This window comes from Siniperca chuatsi, linkage group LG10 (assembly GCF_020085105.1).
Source record: "Siniperca chuatsi isolate FFG_IHB_CAS linkage group LG10, ASM2008510v1, whole genome shotgun sequence".
NCBI classification, from domain to species: Eukaryota; Metazoa; Chordata; class Actinopteri; order Centrarchiformes; family Sinipercidae; genus Siniperca; species Siniperca chuatsi.
In genome coordinates this window covers 9,793,409-9,811,191 of record NC_058051.1, presented here as the reverse complement: position 1 = coordinate 9,811,191, position 17,783 = coordinate 9,793,409, and the positions used below count along the sequence as shown (strand labels likewise).

The following is a 17,783-nucleotide window of genomic DNA, read 5'->3' as shown; positions in this document are numbered from 1 at the left end:
TTAAGTGTCTTGATAGCCTTTTTGTTGGTCAAATTAGAAACTTGTTTCACATATTGCTCAAAATCCTTCAGGAAAAAAAGAAAATAAGGTTTAAAATTGCTAAATGTACATTTATGAATGAAAAATTTTGCCAACATCATTATCAAATTTATTATTAAAAAACACCACATTTTCCCATAATAATGTACAATCTTTAAAAATATGATCAGTGACAAATCTGCAAAGGTCTTACCAGAATTTCTTAGTGTGATAACAACCCTTACAAAATGGTTTCTGGATATTCATCACAGAAAGAGCAGTTTGTGTTTATGTCTCTTTTGTAGTGTAGTGTAGTGATTGGCGGGGTAATCTTTGTGAATAATTTTGAAGGACACCTCCTTAACCTTAATCACGATTAGGTAGGGGTGTAACAGTACACAAAATTTACTGTTCGGTATGTACCTCGGTTTTGGAGTCATGGTTCGATGCGTTTTTTGTACAGCAGGGGAAACAAAAAAATGCAGAACATAACATTTTTGTCATTTATTTTGAAAAATGTAAACATTCAACATTGGCTCATTGGCCATAATTCTTACTGTAACAGTTAATGCACGCATATTGTCAATAAGAAAAAATACATAACACAAATGTCAGTAATGCTCCATGGTAAGTCTCTGACCTGTTGATAATTCCTGAACAACAGCAGCTTGTACTCGTTTTTACAGACAGGCACAACGGACTGATGGACAGCTTTTCTAGCCTTTATGGCACTGGTTTAGTTGTAAATCATCTGATGCTACTCAACCAATCAAATATGTGCATTCCAATAAGCATTGCAACTTGAGCACTTTATTTTAAGTTGCAAGATTTTTTCAAACGCTCTCTGTTATGTAATTTATTTTTAAATGCAGCCCTTATTTTACTTGAAATGAGAAAAGAACATTTATTTATTATTAGAGTACTTATTATTTATAATCTCTCCAGTTCAATGTGAAAACTGACTGTAGGAGAATCAACTACTTTAATCAAATAATTACACTTTACATAATTACACTAATTACACTCACATTAGCACCGGGAAAACAAAACCGAATTAATTAAAAAGACTGAACTTGTCTTCTGCTTCAAAGAAAACAGACCAGACAACGATTTACTTAAAATGAGGACATTTATTTATAGCTAAATGCCTAGTAACTGAATAAATTAAGTATTAAAAAGGTATATGATAAAGAAAATAAACTAACAAAACAGGTGAAATTGCAGCTATTAAGTGATGAAATAAACCTGATCTTATTGGCAATAGTGAAGCGAAGTATGTGATCTGATTATGAAACGCCTGCAAGACGCTAATGTAATGCTAGGGCAATTAACTTCTCTAAATAGGTATTATTATCTTTTATTATATCACCTCTTTATCACAGCAAAACCGTGGTTTAGCCTACTGTTTTGAAGTGCTGACAAAGATGAGGCATTCCCGCTGGCTTTCCGGTGTGCATGGTTGAATCCGCTGTGCAAAGGAAGTTGTGGCTGTGTAACTCAGACTCCGTGATTTAGGAGCCCAGCAGGTCGCTCCCAAGTGACTCCGTGAAAGCAGTTGGTCACCGAGCTGATGAGGTCTCCTGGCCGGTCTGGCAGTCTCGTTTCAAGGCCGACAGCAAAGATCCAGGCCAAGTCTCTGGCACAGTTTTCTGGGAGGTGCAGGATTCAAAATTTCTTCAGCTCTAACTTTCATTGTGTTAGAACACAGATGTTGTCCAGGCCTCTTTCAGTAAGGCTTTTCTTTCAAAGTTGGCTGGCTTCAACAATTCAACAATTCAACAAGCCACAACATCACAGACTTGAACTGTGATGTTGTGGCTTGTTGAATAAAATATCTCTGCCTACACTAACTTCTTCAGCTAGGCTTGTGTAACTTTAAAAAGTTAAAAGGAAATAATGTTGCAAAAATCGCAAAATATAAGTCAAAAGAAACAACTCTTCAGTTTAGTATTGAGGCATTAAAAAAACTTCCTTGGAAAAAGGTTAAATGGAGAACGGACTTGAGGCGAGGAAAAGAAAACTTAAAGAAATACATATTAAGAAACTAAGGTAAAATAAAACAACCGTTGAGCTCAAAGGTGAGGTCCAGCCTAAGGATAAAATGTTGGTGCAGCAAATTTTGTCAACTTGCCAAAGGAGTAAGAGTTTTGGGTGTGGAGGAAGGCTTTCGCGCAGAAAACTCTATTCCTTTGTTTGAAACTTTTAACATGGCTCCTCATGTTTTTCTGACTCTGTATTTAATTTAAGTTTTACGTGCAAAATATCACATACTCAAACACCACTATGGCCATACAATCATGATTCTAGCATAGTGATAAAAAACATTCAGAGAAACACAGTTTAACCAGCACTTTTTTCAGCAGATCATTCAATCAGTTATGAGACTTTTCATTAACTTTCATAACACACATTTTTAACACTACTAATAAATGGTATAAGGTTAAACAATACATTTTGCTTTACATAATACAGTATAATAGCTACAATATTATACAGATTCATAATGGTTGCAGAGACTTCTGTCTGGTCAGAAGGTGGCAAAGCTGTCACCTGGTGAAGTTAACTCCCTGAATTGGGGAGTGGAAAGTTCTGGTCTTGTCAGGCAAGTATCCTAATTGACACCTTTACGGTTTGAGAGGGGAAGAAGTCAATTTGCAGATCCAGAGGTCTGAACAGAGTTTATTCAAACCTCCCCCCATGAATATCCACTGTGTTGTTAACGGTGGTGCTGTGTGTTGTGTGATGTGGGGAGACATTCACCCCCCTCTTCTCACTACATGACAATGAATGAAATGTTGAAACTGTATGATGCATTGGAGTGAAATATTGCAATGTTGAAATATTATTGAATTGTACTTTCTTTATTTGATAGTCAGTTGTTGACTACATACAGACATTAATACAACTACTAGGCTACTTCAATATATATGGCACTGATTCATAACCCAAGTTAGACATTATGATGTTCCTGACCTTTGCTTGAGGGATTTTTTTCTAACTGGACATCTTTTTATTGGATAACCCTGCCTTACGGGTTATTGGGAAGTTGTATGTAGATACAAATTCTCTGTAAGTAAACAATAGCCCCTCCCCATTGAACAATTGACTCACCAGCAGAATCTGATTCTGAACTCATCTCTTAAAGAAAAGTGATTTGTTCTTAAACAAAATGTATCTAGTATTCCAAATAAGATACCTGTGTGGTGAGAATATCAGGCTAGAAGGTCCTGCTTATGGAATACAGATAATTTTACAGGAAGCCTGACTTCATGATAATTACAACCAAAAATAAAGCTCAGGCCACCAAAACGAGAGATAATGTAATGGGGAATAAAATAGGACATTGAAATAGGATTTTTTAGAAAATGTTTAGCCCATTTAAAATTTTAAGGTATTATTTAGGGTGGTAAAATCCAGGAAAATAAGCCCTCCAGATTCATAACTATTCATAACAACACTTTTTTTGATATAGTGTGTATGATTTTTCCAGATAAAGTTAAAGAGCATCTGGTCAACAGCTTTACTGATTTTACTGTCAAGATATAAAGAAAGACATGCATATCTGAGTAAGACTCTACCTTTCAAGGACAAATCTCTTTGCAACCATTGATTCAATTCCTTTTGAGTTTTTTTTAATAATAGGAGTAAAGTTTAAAAAACATCTTGATTTTTGGTCTTTATAGCGAGCCCAAAATATGTAACTTTTTCCCTTATAGGGATATTGCAAATAGTATGTATATAACAGTCTTTAACAGCTAACAGTTCACATTATTTATATTCAAACATAGACCAGAAGCCTTAGAAAAGTCATTAATTATATGAAGGGCAAGAGTATATTTCCAAGAAAGTGTGATCATCAGCCAGCTGACTAATAATGATATCCCTACCAGCTATGGAGATTCCTTGTACATCACTGTTGATAATATAGGTTGTGAGAATTTGTGTACAAAGTAAAAACAGATATGGTGATATCGGACATCCCTGACAAATGCCATGTTTCAAATCAAATCTAGGGGTCGTGCCAAGTTTCATTTTGATTGAGGTATTAGCATACAAAGTTTTAAAGGTGCTATTGATAACGTTGATAACATCCAGCCACTAGATGACGCACTCCCCCTTCCATTCCATTCCAGTGGTTGCCAGTTTGTTGCACAACCTGCATATTTCATGGTCGAGTGGAGTGAGACTCAGACTCAGTCATGCCAAGTGATGAATCTTTCGTGATAAAGTAATGAATTCATTTTGCAACATAAAGTTAAACATTAGCTGTAGATTTAGGTTACTTTGTGTGGTGGTGTTTCATATAACGTTATCTATGGTAATGGCAAGCTAGCTTTAGGTAACCCTTTTCCCACCATCATTTAAAGTGGTCATATTATGCTTTTTGGCTTTTCCCCTTTCCTTTATTGTGTTATATATCTTTTTGTGCATGTAATAGGTTTGCAAAGTGAAAAAGCCCAAAGTCCACCCCAAAAGATGTTACCCTCTCCCACAGAAAACACTGCTCCCGAACTGCCTGAAAACAGCTCAATTGTAGTCCAGCCTTTACTTCTGTAACTTATCTATGTCACTATGTAACACGCATCATAATGCACACCTAGCGGCTAGTGTGGCACGCCCTCAGACCAAGCTACTTTACAACCGTTTTTGTGCTCACTTCATTTTTGCCGAGGACTGCTTTGTGAAACGGCAACAGTTCAATTAGGATTTTCTAAACGTTTACTCCTGAAAGACGGTGCAGTTCCGACTCTATCTGGCCAATCTGGAGATTCAGAATCACAACCTGTAAGTATGTTTTATTAGTTTTGGATTCTATTTAAAATAAACAAGGCAACCTTTACCAAGTGTTCAAGTGCAGAGTTTGCTAAGGTACAAATTCAATTAAATTCAATTTTATTTATATACCGCCAATTCATAACAGAAGTTATCTCATTGCACTTTTCCTATAGAGCAGGTCTAGACCGTACTATTTATAATAGTTACAGAGACCCAACAAATCCCACCATGAGCAAGCATTTGGCAACAGTGACAAGAAAAAACTTCCTTTAAGAGACAGAAACCTTGGACAAAACCAGACTCAATGGTGGGCGGCCATCCGCCTCTGCCGTGTTAGATTTTGGAATAGAAATAGATAGAGAGATTGACAGAGGATGACAGAGAGAGAATTAAGTTAAGAGAGAGTTAGAGAGAGATGGACAGAGAGAGGGAGAGGTTTAGAGAGAGAGTGAGAGTGGAGAGAGAGGTTATATGAGAGAGAGAGATGTTTTGGGGGGGTGGGGGTGGGGGAGAGGGAGGCACAATACAAATACCACCTAGAATTTTTAAAATAGTAATAATATAATAGTAGTGGTAACATTAATATTAATAAATTAATAAATTAATAATAATAGGAATGACAGCTATAGGGATCAGCAAGTGACCCACAACCACAGATCAGGTCTCTGCAGCTCCAGTGGCAGAACTACCTGCTGAAAAAATTAGCAAAATGGTTTTGCTAATCCCCTGTAGGCCCATTTTTACCTAAAATTGTGTTGAAATATGGCAATGGGTTGTGTATTTCAAGATATGGAACAATGCTGTTGTGTGGATGTGGATTTATGAGTAACTTATACCAGCTGCAATGTTACGGTCGCAGTCAAATGTAGGCCTCTACTAACTTTGTAGCCAACGTTATTGTGTTCAAATGGTTTACGTAAAACTGTATAAAAATGGTGATTGCTTTTCGATCACAATATGTTGAACAGTGTCCAAGTGTGCATGTGAATGTATGTTTGTAACGTTTTCTTACAGGCTGAGATGTGAGGGCACCAAACCACTGTAGGTCTCCGCTAAATTGGTAGTGTTAGCTACCGTTATTGTGTTCAAGTGGTTTTGTTAATCAGTTCTAGGTCTACCTTTAACTAAAATTGTGTTGAAATATGCCAATGGTTTTTAATTAATCATAAGATGTAGAACAGTGTTTCAAGTGTGGAGGTGAATTTATGATTACAAGCTGTTGTGTTATGTCAGCAATCCACTTACTGTATGTTAACTTGCTGTTTGGTTGTTGATAACACAAGTTGATAACACCCCCGGTGTTTTTCTACTACCAGCTCTGAGCTGTTCTGGATCTAGGTAGTCAAGTATGTCCAAGTCAAGTATAATATTATTAGAAATATGTCTATTTCTCATATAGCCTGACTGCGTCTCATCAATAATTGTGTCCAGGGCCGCTTTAATTCTCTTGACAAACATCAGAGTAATAATTTTATAATCATTATTGAGCAGGCAGATGGGTCTCCAATTATCAATGAGAAGCACATCTTTTTTGGGCTTGTGAATCTATTTAATCAGACCTTAAGTGAGGCTAGGAGGAAGAGCATTATTTTCTATGCTTTCTGAAAAAAAAAACTGTAGTAGAAATGGGGCTAGCTGGCTTGAAAAAGATTTATAAAATTCTGCAGATATGCTATCAGTACCAGGAGATTTATTGTTCTTAAGTAGGCTAATATAGTCAACAACCTCCTCTATTCCAAGAGGGTGGCAAGTGATGTTTTATCAATTATGTCAATAGATTTCAAATCCTTTACTGAATTTAGAAATAAAGTTGTGGCCTCTTCATTATACTTTTAACTATACAAGTTACTATAGAAGTTACAGAAATTATCTTGGCATCATCAGTGATTACACCATTAATATTTAACTGATGAATAGAGTTATTTGTAGAATGAGATTTTTCAAGCCTAAAAAAGTCAGCAAGTTGTTCTCCCTCCAATAGCCATCTTTCCTGGATCTTATAAAGGCTCCCTCTGCCTTATGCTGATATAAGCCATCTGACTTATTCTGAAGGTCTAACAGATCTGGTTTATCTTCCTCGGAGATGTCGTCAGGGGGCCTTTGATAAAATTAGGTAATTTTAGTTATCACCTCTTCTTCCTCAACTCTTCTAGACTTGGCAATAAAACTCCCATACCTTCATAAAAATATACTGTCTCAAAAAGCTCCCAGGTAGTGCTATAGGATTTCTCTCTTTTTGCCTTATTCCAGAAGTGAGTAATTAATTTATTGAACTCCATTTTAACTACTTCATGTTCTAATAAGGACTTATTTAGTTTCCAGTAGAAAAATCTACCAAGTGTATTATCAGGTACAAATAATTGAATGTTGATATGACTGATTGATTGATCTATCACTGAAAGATCTATCATTAGGAAACGTTCCTCTCCACACATCAGCATCAGCAACATCAACTTCCCCATAAACACTTTAAAGCTTGCGTTAAAAGTGGAGGGCTGCCCTGGATTATACCTAATCACAAGACAGATATAGTGTCCTAAACAGTCACAATCTGAATGTAAGACATCTCCACTGAAAGTATTCTTAACTGTAGTGAATCCAACAGAGCCATGTGAAAAACTAAATTTTGAAGTTGACATGAGCAGGTGTGGAATGAGACTCTTGTAAGAAACAAAAATCAGTTTTAATTGTTTAGCAAATTAAAACAAGGCTTTACATTTACAATTCTGTCTTAACCCCCTGGCATTAAAATGAACTATAGACAAAGACAAGGTTATTAATAAACAAGAGATAAACTAAATACTGGTCACAAACCAGTTAACTAGAAGTGTACCACTAGATTTGGAAGATACTCCGAAAATCGTAGGCTCTTGTCCCGCAGGAAGGGGGACGTTTCTGCAGCTTTCCATATAGCATCTCCGCACACTAGTGAGGTGAACAGGAGAATAATGTCCCTGGGCTTGGTGTCATTTTGCTGCTTGGCACCGAGACAGTGCACAGTGTTGATGGTGTCAGCGAGCCTGTTCTTCTGCTCTGGCCAGCTTGACAGATCCCTATAGCCTTTCGCTGTACATCTTCCTTCTCTGATTCTTCAACCCCAAAAATCTTAGGTTCCATTTCCAACTCAGAGATCCTTTGCTGACATGTATCCACTCCCTGTATGTATGTCCCTCCTCCCTTTCTACTCTTTTCTCAAGCATACACACTTTCCCTTTCATAGCCTTAATTTCTACACACACAAAATCAAGCTTTTTTAATCACTCCAATTTTCAGTGCATTTGCACTGGCCTTCCTCTCAGTGTTGTCAGTCCTTGTATTTATCAGTGCAGAAAGAGAGGCAATTATGTCACTTGAGTTGGCTTGCTCAGAGCTGTTGTGCATATACATCACCCTCTTTTCAAACTGGGGGTTTACTTGGAGTGAGGCAGTGGTGGAAACTCAACCATTTTGTCTTCTACTACAGGAAGAGTCAAGGAGGCAGTGGTATAATCGTGGCCGCTGTCTATTAGTACATTACCAGCACTAGCAGCGTTAGCTTCGTCTAGCTTAATCCTGGCATCTTCAGAAACTGTTTTTATTTCGTGTTGGTTAGGCATTTTACCACTTCTCTTTTATATTTAAGTCCTTACTGTTTTCTTTACTTTAGTTTGCAGAGTTCAGTAGAATGTGTGTGTCACTCAGCCATCTTGGCACGCCTTCCCACACATACATGACATACCTACGTCCTGTCATCATCACCTACATGAGCTGCATCTCCCATACTTGCAATTGATTGGTTTGTAGACGGGTTTGCATCTGACATTGGTGTGTTGTCAATTCAGCAGGTAGCCTTCTATTGCAGTTTGAATAAATGGAGAAAAATGAGTGAACAGATTCATTTTGTTGCTGCTATAATAATAATTATAATTAATAATTTGGTCTCCTCTCCCCATGTTCTACCACGGCTCATTTTGTTTTCTTGCATTGTTTTTCCTTTTTCTAGTTCTTGTGGTAAGATGAGACAATTTAGGACTTTTCATTAAAAAAAAAAAAATCCACCCTCCCTTCCTCCACCCAGGCTCCTCCAGGTCTGGCAGCACCTCTACACGGGCTCAGGGCCCTGCTGGTGGGCCTACGGGATCAATGCGTCAGAGTGGTCTAAGTTCCCAGACAGACGGGGCTACAGGACAAAGGACCCAGCTCCAACAACAAGCCCAGACATCAGTGGCCAGGCCAGGGCAGCCTGGTGCCGCATCGACCACTGGCCCTCAGCAGCAGCCCCCAGCCCAGGGACAAGGCGTGGGCATGGGGCAAGGCCAGGCCAAGCCAGGGCAGATAGGACCAGCAGGTGGACCCATGGGGCAGGCCAGACAGACAGGTCCGGCAGGAACCACGCCAGTCACCATGGTGAGTACAGTGAGCGAAGAAGTAGAAAGAAATAGAAAATGAGAATGTTAACAAGAATTGCAGTTGTTTCCAATTGATATGATAAAGAGATGGTATGATGATACAAAGATTATGGTTATTTTTGTTTGTTATTTTCTGTTTGAACAAAAATAAAATCGCACATCTTTTATGCACCGTTAAAATACAGTTCAGTGGCATATGTGAAAATGCATTCAGATCAGATTTACAGTAATTAATATTTTTCCATCACTGCATGGTGTGTGATTGATGTGACATTTTGAAACAAGAGAAGCATGGTATATAATGTATACACCTCTTCTGTTAGTGATGTTGCAGAATGTACCACAGATTATAATTATATTTCAAGTTCACACTCACACATTTTTTGTAATGAAAACATTACTTTGTGATCTTGAAATAACAAGCTTATTTTCTTCTATGTTTGAGATCAAAAAATAAGTGTTTCATGATCATGACAAAAATGTCTTTTAATATTTTGTCATCTTGATTTAACAAACCTTTTTGAAATAATTATCAGGAAAAAATTATCTCTTTCTATCCATCCTGTTCCCGTGTCCCTCCATGCTCCCAGAGATAAAAGCTGGTCCATCTCCTCCCACTTCAGATGGTTTATTTATATTCTGCTGTGCCACTGTTGGCAGGCCTTATCTAACACTATGATTAACATAGAGGCAGCTGATAACTGAATGTAGCTGATACACTGTCTATTAGACACTCAAATTGGCACTCAAAAGGTCCCCCTGCAAAAATCCATTCCACCATCCATTTATTCCATAATCATAAATCCATGCAAATCTATTTGCTATTGGAGTCTAAAAAGCTGATAATGATGTTTAACATGAAAATTCAGATAGTTTAATGATTCTCTTCCTAAATACATTCTGTCTCTAGTATATATATGAATGTGTTGTCAATTAAGTTCACAAAGTCACCATGTAAATTATAAATATCGCATAATAATTCATGGTGTGCTTTCACTGCTGAAAGGCGTTCAAGATTTTCATATTGCTGCATTGTTGTACTGTCAGCAGGAAAGCAATTAAAATAATAATAATAATAATAAATAATAAATAATTCATATGTTTTAATAATTCTCAAAAAATGTATTCATGCATTCAAATTCCCAGTATGGGAACATAAGGAATAAAGTAAAGTAAAATAGGTAATAAAAACAAACAAAAAAAAAAAAACAGTAATACAGTACCCTATCTAAAATGATCTTAAGTCAGGGACAAATTTCCACCAAAATAAAAGAATAATCAATAGCAATAAAAAAAGGTTTCAGTCGTAGTCATCTGGACACTGTTTTCAGAATCAAGACGTTTCGGCTCCCATCCGGAAGTCATTCTCAATTCCCAATTCCCTACGATAGAACACTCCTGGACGAATGAGGGACTACACCGTCTTATTAATAGCAATAGAAAATCTATCAGCAAATGCCAGGCTGAAAAGTTGGCTTACAGGTTTTGACCTTAGATTTACATTTTTTAGCTTTCCTCAGATGTTCTGGGAATGTCTCAACTGTTTCTGTGTATGTGAGAGTGATAGGTGAGCGATAGCTAGAGGGAAGTGTGTGGAGCAATTGTACTATATATAATTGCAGTGGTGAAATATTTGGTCCCCGATAGGAGAGGTTTCCCAAAAGATATTAAATTCTTATTCTAAAATATTCTTTGCCTAGACAAGAAATAAAGCAAACTTGATCAACTAGTTTTTCTTCAAGTATAACAATTTTAATGAATCTTCAAGCAGAGGTAGAAAATGTATCTTTTTTCAACAGGAATCCTCAGAGTGACAGTTGAAACTCATCATTCAGTCATCATTCATGTTATTCAGTAAGCTGTCACAACAGAACAGAATATGGGAGCAGCTTTCTCTGTCATCCTCTGTCAATCTCTCTATCTATGTCTATTCCAAAGTCTAACACGGCAGCGGCAGATGGCCAACCACCATTGAGTTTGGCTCTGTCCAAAGTTTCTGCCTCTTAAAGGAATTTTTTTCTTGCCACTGTCGCCAAATGCTTGCTCATGGTGGGATTTGTTGGGTCTCGGTAATTAATATTATAAAGAGTATGGTCTAGACCTGCTCTATAGGAAAAGTGCAATGAGATAACTTCTGTTATGAATTGGCGCTATATAAATAAAATTTTATTGAATTGAATTTTTTTTCTTTTTTTTCCTCTTTTCTGCTGTCTCTTTATCTTTCATCATCTCTTTCTGTCTCACTCTTATTCAGGTTTTGTTTGAGTAAATGAAGATGAATCCCATGTTCCTCTCATTCCTGTCTTTCACCAGCATTGTGAATATATTTAAGAGCTATTTCTCCCCCACTGTTTTCAATTTCCAACAGTTATACTGTGAAAAGGTATATACTGACAAACTGTTACTAAATGATGAGCTTTGTGCTTTCCCTCCACGGTCACTCCTGCTGTTTCTTGCTGCTTCTCATAACTCCCCTTGCTCCCTTTCTCTGCAGGCCAAGATTGACACACCTCCGGTAACAGCTATTGGAGCAAAGGCAGTGCCTGTCATGGCCACAAAAGCTGCCCAGCCCCCACTCACAGGCATAGGTACAGTGTAATCATCTCTCTCACACACACACAGACTGCTGCTCACTGTGTCTTTATTATGTAATCGGTGTGCACTGTTTCATCTAATCTCAGATTAATCCGCAGATAATCCCACAGTGGAAAACAAAGGAGGGTTTTCACTTCATGGCAACAGATCAGCCTGAGTGTGCCAAGTCACTACGTAGTGAGTTAGTAAGTTAGTTAATTTGGTATTAATTATTTAATTTGTTGAGTAGGTAGGCAGTTAATCTGTAGGTAGGTGGGAAAGCATGCGGGTATTTATTAATTTTCTGTACAAAATATGTTCATATTGGAAAATTCTGAAGAACATTTTTATACCCAATACAAAAATTTATTGTGGATGCAGGAAGTAGTTTGTCTTTTATGCAGTGTGGTAGGTAAATGGATAGATCTCCTGTCCTGTTTTTCCAACAGTAAATGTTGTTTTCTATGGTATACTGTACCAGGACAATGATCTTTCTAGAACTGAAATGATTAGTTGATTTTATCAACAGATAATAGGCAACAATTTTGATAATTAATTAATCATTTAAATAATTTTAAAGTAAAAATGTAAACAAAATCATTGGTTCCAACAACTCATATACGAATATTTGAGGGAATCCCTTTTGGTTTTGGGGCATTTGTTGGACAAAACAAGCAGTAAGTCAATTTAGGAAATAATGTATTTTTCACTATTTTCTGGCCATTAGTGGGCGAGTAAGTAGTTTCAGATTCAAGTATAATGGGGAAAAAATATACTAGCTGCAGCCATAGTTCTTAACCAAGTGTTTTTCAGTTGCTTAACCATACTTTTTTGGTGCTGGATCTTATTTTTGATTTTTTTAGGAGGCAAACATTGGCATTGAATGTAAGCCTGGGTTTAACAGAATTGTCCAATATCAATGTTCTTTTTGGCCAATGGGTTTTACAGTTCATCAGTGGGTAGCCACTCTTTTAGTGCAATGATCACTGTGTAGTCAGTCAGTCAGTCCTTTAGCATAGGTTTGTTGATGAAAAGTTGGTCTGCCACTGATGACTTAGTGAAGCTAGTAAGTTAGTTAGTTGGACAGCAAACAGGGAGTAGGTCTCAAGTTATGACTGAAGGCTGCAACAGCACATCTGTATGGACAATCTGGCATGTAAACACAGGAAACCCATGTGAGCCCAAACAAAGACCTAATGAGTAAAGAGGGGAACAGGTTGGAGGCAGGTGGCTGAATCAGTAGACTGGCAGGGCAGGAAAAAATCTACAGTCAGAACTAATGCAACTGAAGTGTGACACGTTTTTTTTCTACTGCCCACGCTGTTAAATTTAAGTAATTTCTGGAAAGTACACTGAAAAGACACAACATCAGTGAGCACTTGACACCAAAGATGTCATCATAGAAAAAGAAAAAATATGTACACTGGTGCTGCCTCATATTAAAACTGCACAGATACTGATTCCTTTTGTCCTATGGATCATTCTCTGCCTTTTTCTTCCCTCTCCTCTTTCTCTCTCCTCTATCCTGTCATGCTCTCTTTCTTGATTTTTCTGTCCAGGCTCCAAGGCAGCTCCTAGGCCAGGAGGGATTGGCAGTGCAGCAGTAGGTCAGCCTGGCATGGAGGGAGACAGCATGTTGTCCAAGATCCTGCCTGGAGGAGCCGCTGAGCAGGCCGGCAAACTGGGAGAAGGTGCAACAAACAAATCACTTAATAACAGCACACTTTAAACAAGTGATTTGGCCTTGGTATAATGAAAGACATCAGTCATGTCAAACATATGAGAGATTTTACTGTTAATCATCACCATATTAAAAGCCTAATAATTGTTGGAGAAAAGCACTTTTCATACTCTTTCATTTATTACTTGCACTAAATAATAACCGTTGAATGGATTAGTGAAATGGCCTACTGGACAAGGGTAGGGACCAAAGGCTACAGGGGCCCCGGGCCACTGTTTGAAGTGACTTTTAACATTTCTTTTTGGAAAGTTCAATTAAATTAAATTAAATTAAATTAAATTGTATTTATATAGCGCCAAATCATAACAGAGGTTATCTCAGGGCACTTGTCATATAGAGCAGGTCCAGACCATACTCTTTATAATATTGTTTACAGAGACCCAACAGTTCCCACCATGAGAAAGCGCTTGACGACAGTGGCAAGAAAAAACTCCCTTTTAACAGAAAGAAACCTTGAGCAGAACCAGGCTCTGGGTGGGTGGCCATCTGCCTCAACCGGTTGGGTTGAGAGAGAAAGAGACAGGGGGACAGGGGAGGAATAGAGAGAGAGGGGAGAAGAGAGAGAGCGAGAAAGAGAGAGAGAGAGCAGGAGGAAAGAAAAACATACAGTAGCACAATGCAAGTTCCACATGGAGATGTAAAGTAATGGTAATGGTAGTGGTAATATTATTAATGTTAATACAAATAATAATAGTAATAATAATGATAGCAATAATGATAATAATAATAACTTCCACTTCCTGCTTCCACTATGTGGCGCTAGAAAATACACACTAATCGTACATGGTGTTGCTGTGTAGATCACACAATAAAACTCCAAATCACCCTTTAAATGTCCTCAGCCTTGGTGTCTTATCAAGCATGTGAAATTTGGAAAAGATCTGATGATGTGGAGCTGAGGTAGCACAATTACTAATTTTGAAACAAGGTAGCACTGTTACTAATTGTTGAACAATGTAGCGCTGTTACTAATTTGGAACAAGGTAGCACTGTTACTAATTGTGGGATGCGGAATTTGCAGCATCACCACTGCAACACTGCTTGAGAAAACGTAAAAAGCTTCGCAATTTAGCATCAGAACAGTGTTTAGATTACACCGCTCAAATGTGAAGTTGATCGAATTAATTCTCCAGGAGCAGTTCAATATCAAAAAATCGTAAAGATTCGCCAAACTTGTGACTTGTATGCAAAATTTCAACAAGGTAACATAAAACAAGGTAGCACATCAGAACGGTCTTTAGATTACGCTGCCCAAATTTGAAGTCGATCAGAATAATTCTCTAGGAGCAGTTCAACATAGAAAAATCACTAAAATTCGCCAAACTTTGCCGCATTACCATGGCAAAGCCATTTGAGACAACCTAAAAATCTTTGCAATTTAGCTTCGCAAAGGTCTTTAGATTGCACTGCCCAAATTTGAAGTCAATCTGATACATTTTTAGGGGGAGTTCATTAAAGTACAGAGCCTGTAAATGGCATGTTAAATTAATAATGGCTGACTTCCTGTTGGGTTTAGGGAATGGCTCCAAGAGGGGTTTCTTTAAGTCTAGAGATGATACATCTGCCTCCCAAATTTCGTACATCTAGGTGAAATGTACTGCGGGGGCTGCTTCGTTGAAATTCTGTAGGGAGCACTATCGAGCCATTTTGCCACAACCTAGCCCCAGACTATACCAGAAAAAGCCCCAGGCAATACCAGAAAACAAAACACACCCCTTCTGATGCGTGTGCCAAGTTTTGTGAGTTTTCCACTATCCTTAGCCATTTTGAAGGCTAAAAGCCTTTAGGGGGCACTATAGAGCCTATGTGCCTCCCCTAAGCCCAAAAGTGAACTCCGATTGAAGTATTTACCAGTTCAAGTCTTGGCACTAAGTTTCGAGACTTTTTCTGCATCCTAAAGGCCTCAAATGTGTTTGAACAATTTAAATTGAAATGCAAAATGGCTGATTTCATGTTGGGACTCTCTCAAAAGAAAGTGAAATATGTTTTTTGTGATGAGAGCAATGATCCACCCAAATCTCTTGAAGATCAAAGCAACTTTTTCTCAACCATGGCATGCTTTTGGGGGCGCTATAGAGCTTTTTTGCCTATTTTCACCAATGTGTGTGCAAAATTTTAAGAGTTTTCAAGCATCCTAAGCCCCTTTAAAAATGCATTTTTAAGATCAGAATAATGATATTAATAATAATCTTCACAAAAAGAATAGGTTCCTGGCACTTTCATGCTTGGGCCCTAATAATTGTAGCAGGAACATGGGAGCAGTAAGTGGCCCGCAATCACAGATGCAGTTTTTTTTTTTTTTCCCCCAACTGTATTCATGGGAGTTTCACTAAGAGCAATGCTCTCTTTTTCAGGAACACCCTGATCACATAGTTACCCATTCACATCTAGAAGCTGCCCAATACAACCACAGTCTGATCTGCTGGTCATTGAGCAATGCCACTAGAGCAGTTGGGGTTAAGGGCCTTGCAAGGGCACCTCAGTGTTGGTAATGAGGGAGGGGCAAAAGCTGCTTTTCACTTTTCCCCACCCAGAGACTCTACAGCTGGACTTTACAGAGGCAGAAATACCTGGAGAAAGTGACAGAAGGAGAGAGAAGAGAGACTACAAAGCACATAACTACAGGAGAGAGAAGATCTCGAGTAACATGAGAGCGAGAGGGAGACAAGGAGAGAGGCGCTCAGTGCCTCATGGCAGTCTAGGCCTATAGCAGCATGGTTCAGGGCTCAACTGAGCCTACAAAATGACTACAAAGAGATGCAAAAAGAGTACAAAGAGAAATAAAATGACAAAATAACCACAAAAAGATACTAAATAGTTACAGAGAGATGCAAAACAACTACAGAGAGACACAGGACAACTACAAAGAGATGCAAAAAAACTACAGAGATACAAAAGCACTACAAAGAGATTCAAAATGACTACAAAGAGTCACTACAGAGACTGTATTAATAGTAACTCAGAGTGCTTTCAAGTTACACATCAACCAAACAAAAAAATGTATATGCCTTCAACTGCAATATATTGTACGTACTGCCCAGTAAAAAGTAAACCTCATCATTAGAAATGCAAACATATCATTTTATCTTGAAGAAGTGTTCAAGTTTTACTACTAAGTTCCTCAGTTCTCACCCCCTTTTTCCAAAAAAAAAAATGTATAGACTCATACAAAAACCATCCCTCTCAATCATCACTTATGGCCCACTAGAAGTGTGTGGCGGTGTCTGTATCTACAGAGACCCTGCCCTCTGTCTGTATTTTCTTTGTTTCTTATTAGTTTGCTGTGTTCGGGATGTTTCTGGTCGTCAACCTTTGGGCAGTGGTGTGTAGCCCCCAGCCAATAACAACATGCAGGCTGTGAGGTCGGGACTCTATAAAAACGTAGTGAGCAGGTTTCAACACTGTCTCCATCTCTCTCCTCTGCTCTCTGTCTGTGTCATAGATGTATCTCCAATGCTGTGGAGATAGGTCGGGTCTGAGCTACACACACATGCAAAGCAGAGAGCAGCGGACAGGATGAAGCTGGCTCCTTCCCGCAGGATTGTGCGGAGGTGTGGGCGATTTTATTTGTGCTGTAGAACGTAACCGCCGTGAAACAACAAGAAAATAACGTTTTATTTCTCTGATTCACTGCTTTGTTCTCACTAATGCCGCTCCCTCTCTTCATTCATTCTCTAGCTCTCTCTCCCGCTCTGAGCTGGGGAGGAGGGCCCAACTTTATGTGTTTACAAACAGCAACCGACAAATCCTACTTATTCTGCCTAACATCTATTTAACCTCTTTTTTTTCTGTCCACTTTCCTCCAGCTATCTCCGGCTTTGGCAAGAAGTTCACCTCTTTCTTCTGAAGTGCTAAGATTAAGGTACATATTTTCTTTCATTCCTTTCTCCTATCTTACCCAATGTAACCCACCAAAGCCAAAAGCACAGTAAGAGTTACTATGTGGAACAAATGGCTTTCCAATCTCTCGCCTAGCACGTTTCCCATAGTCCAGGCACTATCGGTGTCTTTTATGTAGAGCGAGTACATTGAACTCCTAAATAAAAGTCAATACAATTTATATAACAGGGCTCTACAGTGTGAGTAAATCATTTGCATTTGCCTAAAAATAGATATGTACGGAACCACCCCCTGAGAAATCCAGGTAGGCTGGTCGCTCTGTGGGCCACTTGAGCAGCCCATTATACAAAAACAAGAGCTGGAGAGATGCATCTCGGCCCATTTTTGATCATGTATTAATAAATTGTACTACTGTAGATAATTTTTCTTTCACAAGGATTTAATGA

The 17,783-nt window shown here is 38.3% G+C and overlaps 1 protein-coding gene across 6 annotated transcripts in view; it reads left to right on the top strand.

Moving 5' to 3' along the window:
* The window catches only part of bsna (bassoon presynaptic cytomatrix protein a), a 307,151-nt gene that overhangs the window by 272,711 nt on the left and 16,657 nt on the right, over window positions 1-17,783 (top strand). For 5 of the 6 annotated variants that reach the window (XM_044210625.1, XM_044210630.1, XM_044210627.1 and 2 more), the window contains 4 exons: window positions 8,852-9,180; window positions 11,677-11,770; window positions 13,316-13,447; window positions 17,304-17,359. In XM_044210625.1, the coding sequence (XP_044066560.1) occupies window positions 8,852-9,180; window positions 11,677-11,770; window positions 13,316-13,447; window positions 17,304-17,344 (596 nt within the window). In that variant the 3' untranslated portion in view covers window positions 17,345-17,359. Of the gene's footprint in view, window positions 1-8,851; window positions 9,181-11,676; window positions 11,771-13,315; window positions 13,448-16,939; window positions 17,049-17,303; window positions 17,360-17,783 lie in introns of all 6 variants that reach the window. The other variant, XM_044210626.1, reaches the window with a different exon arrangement.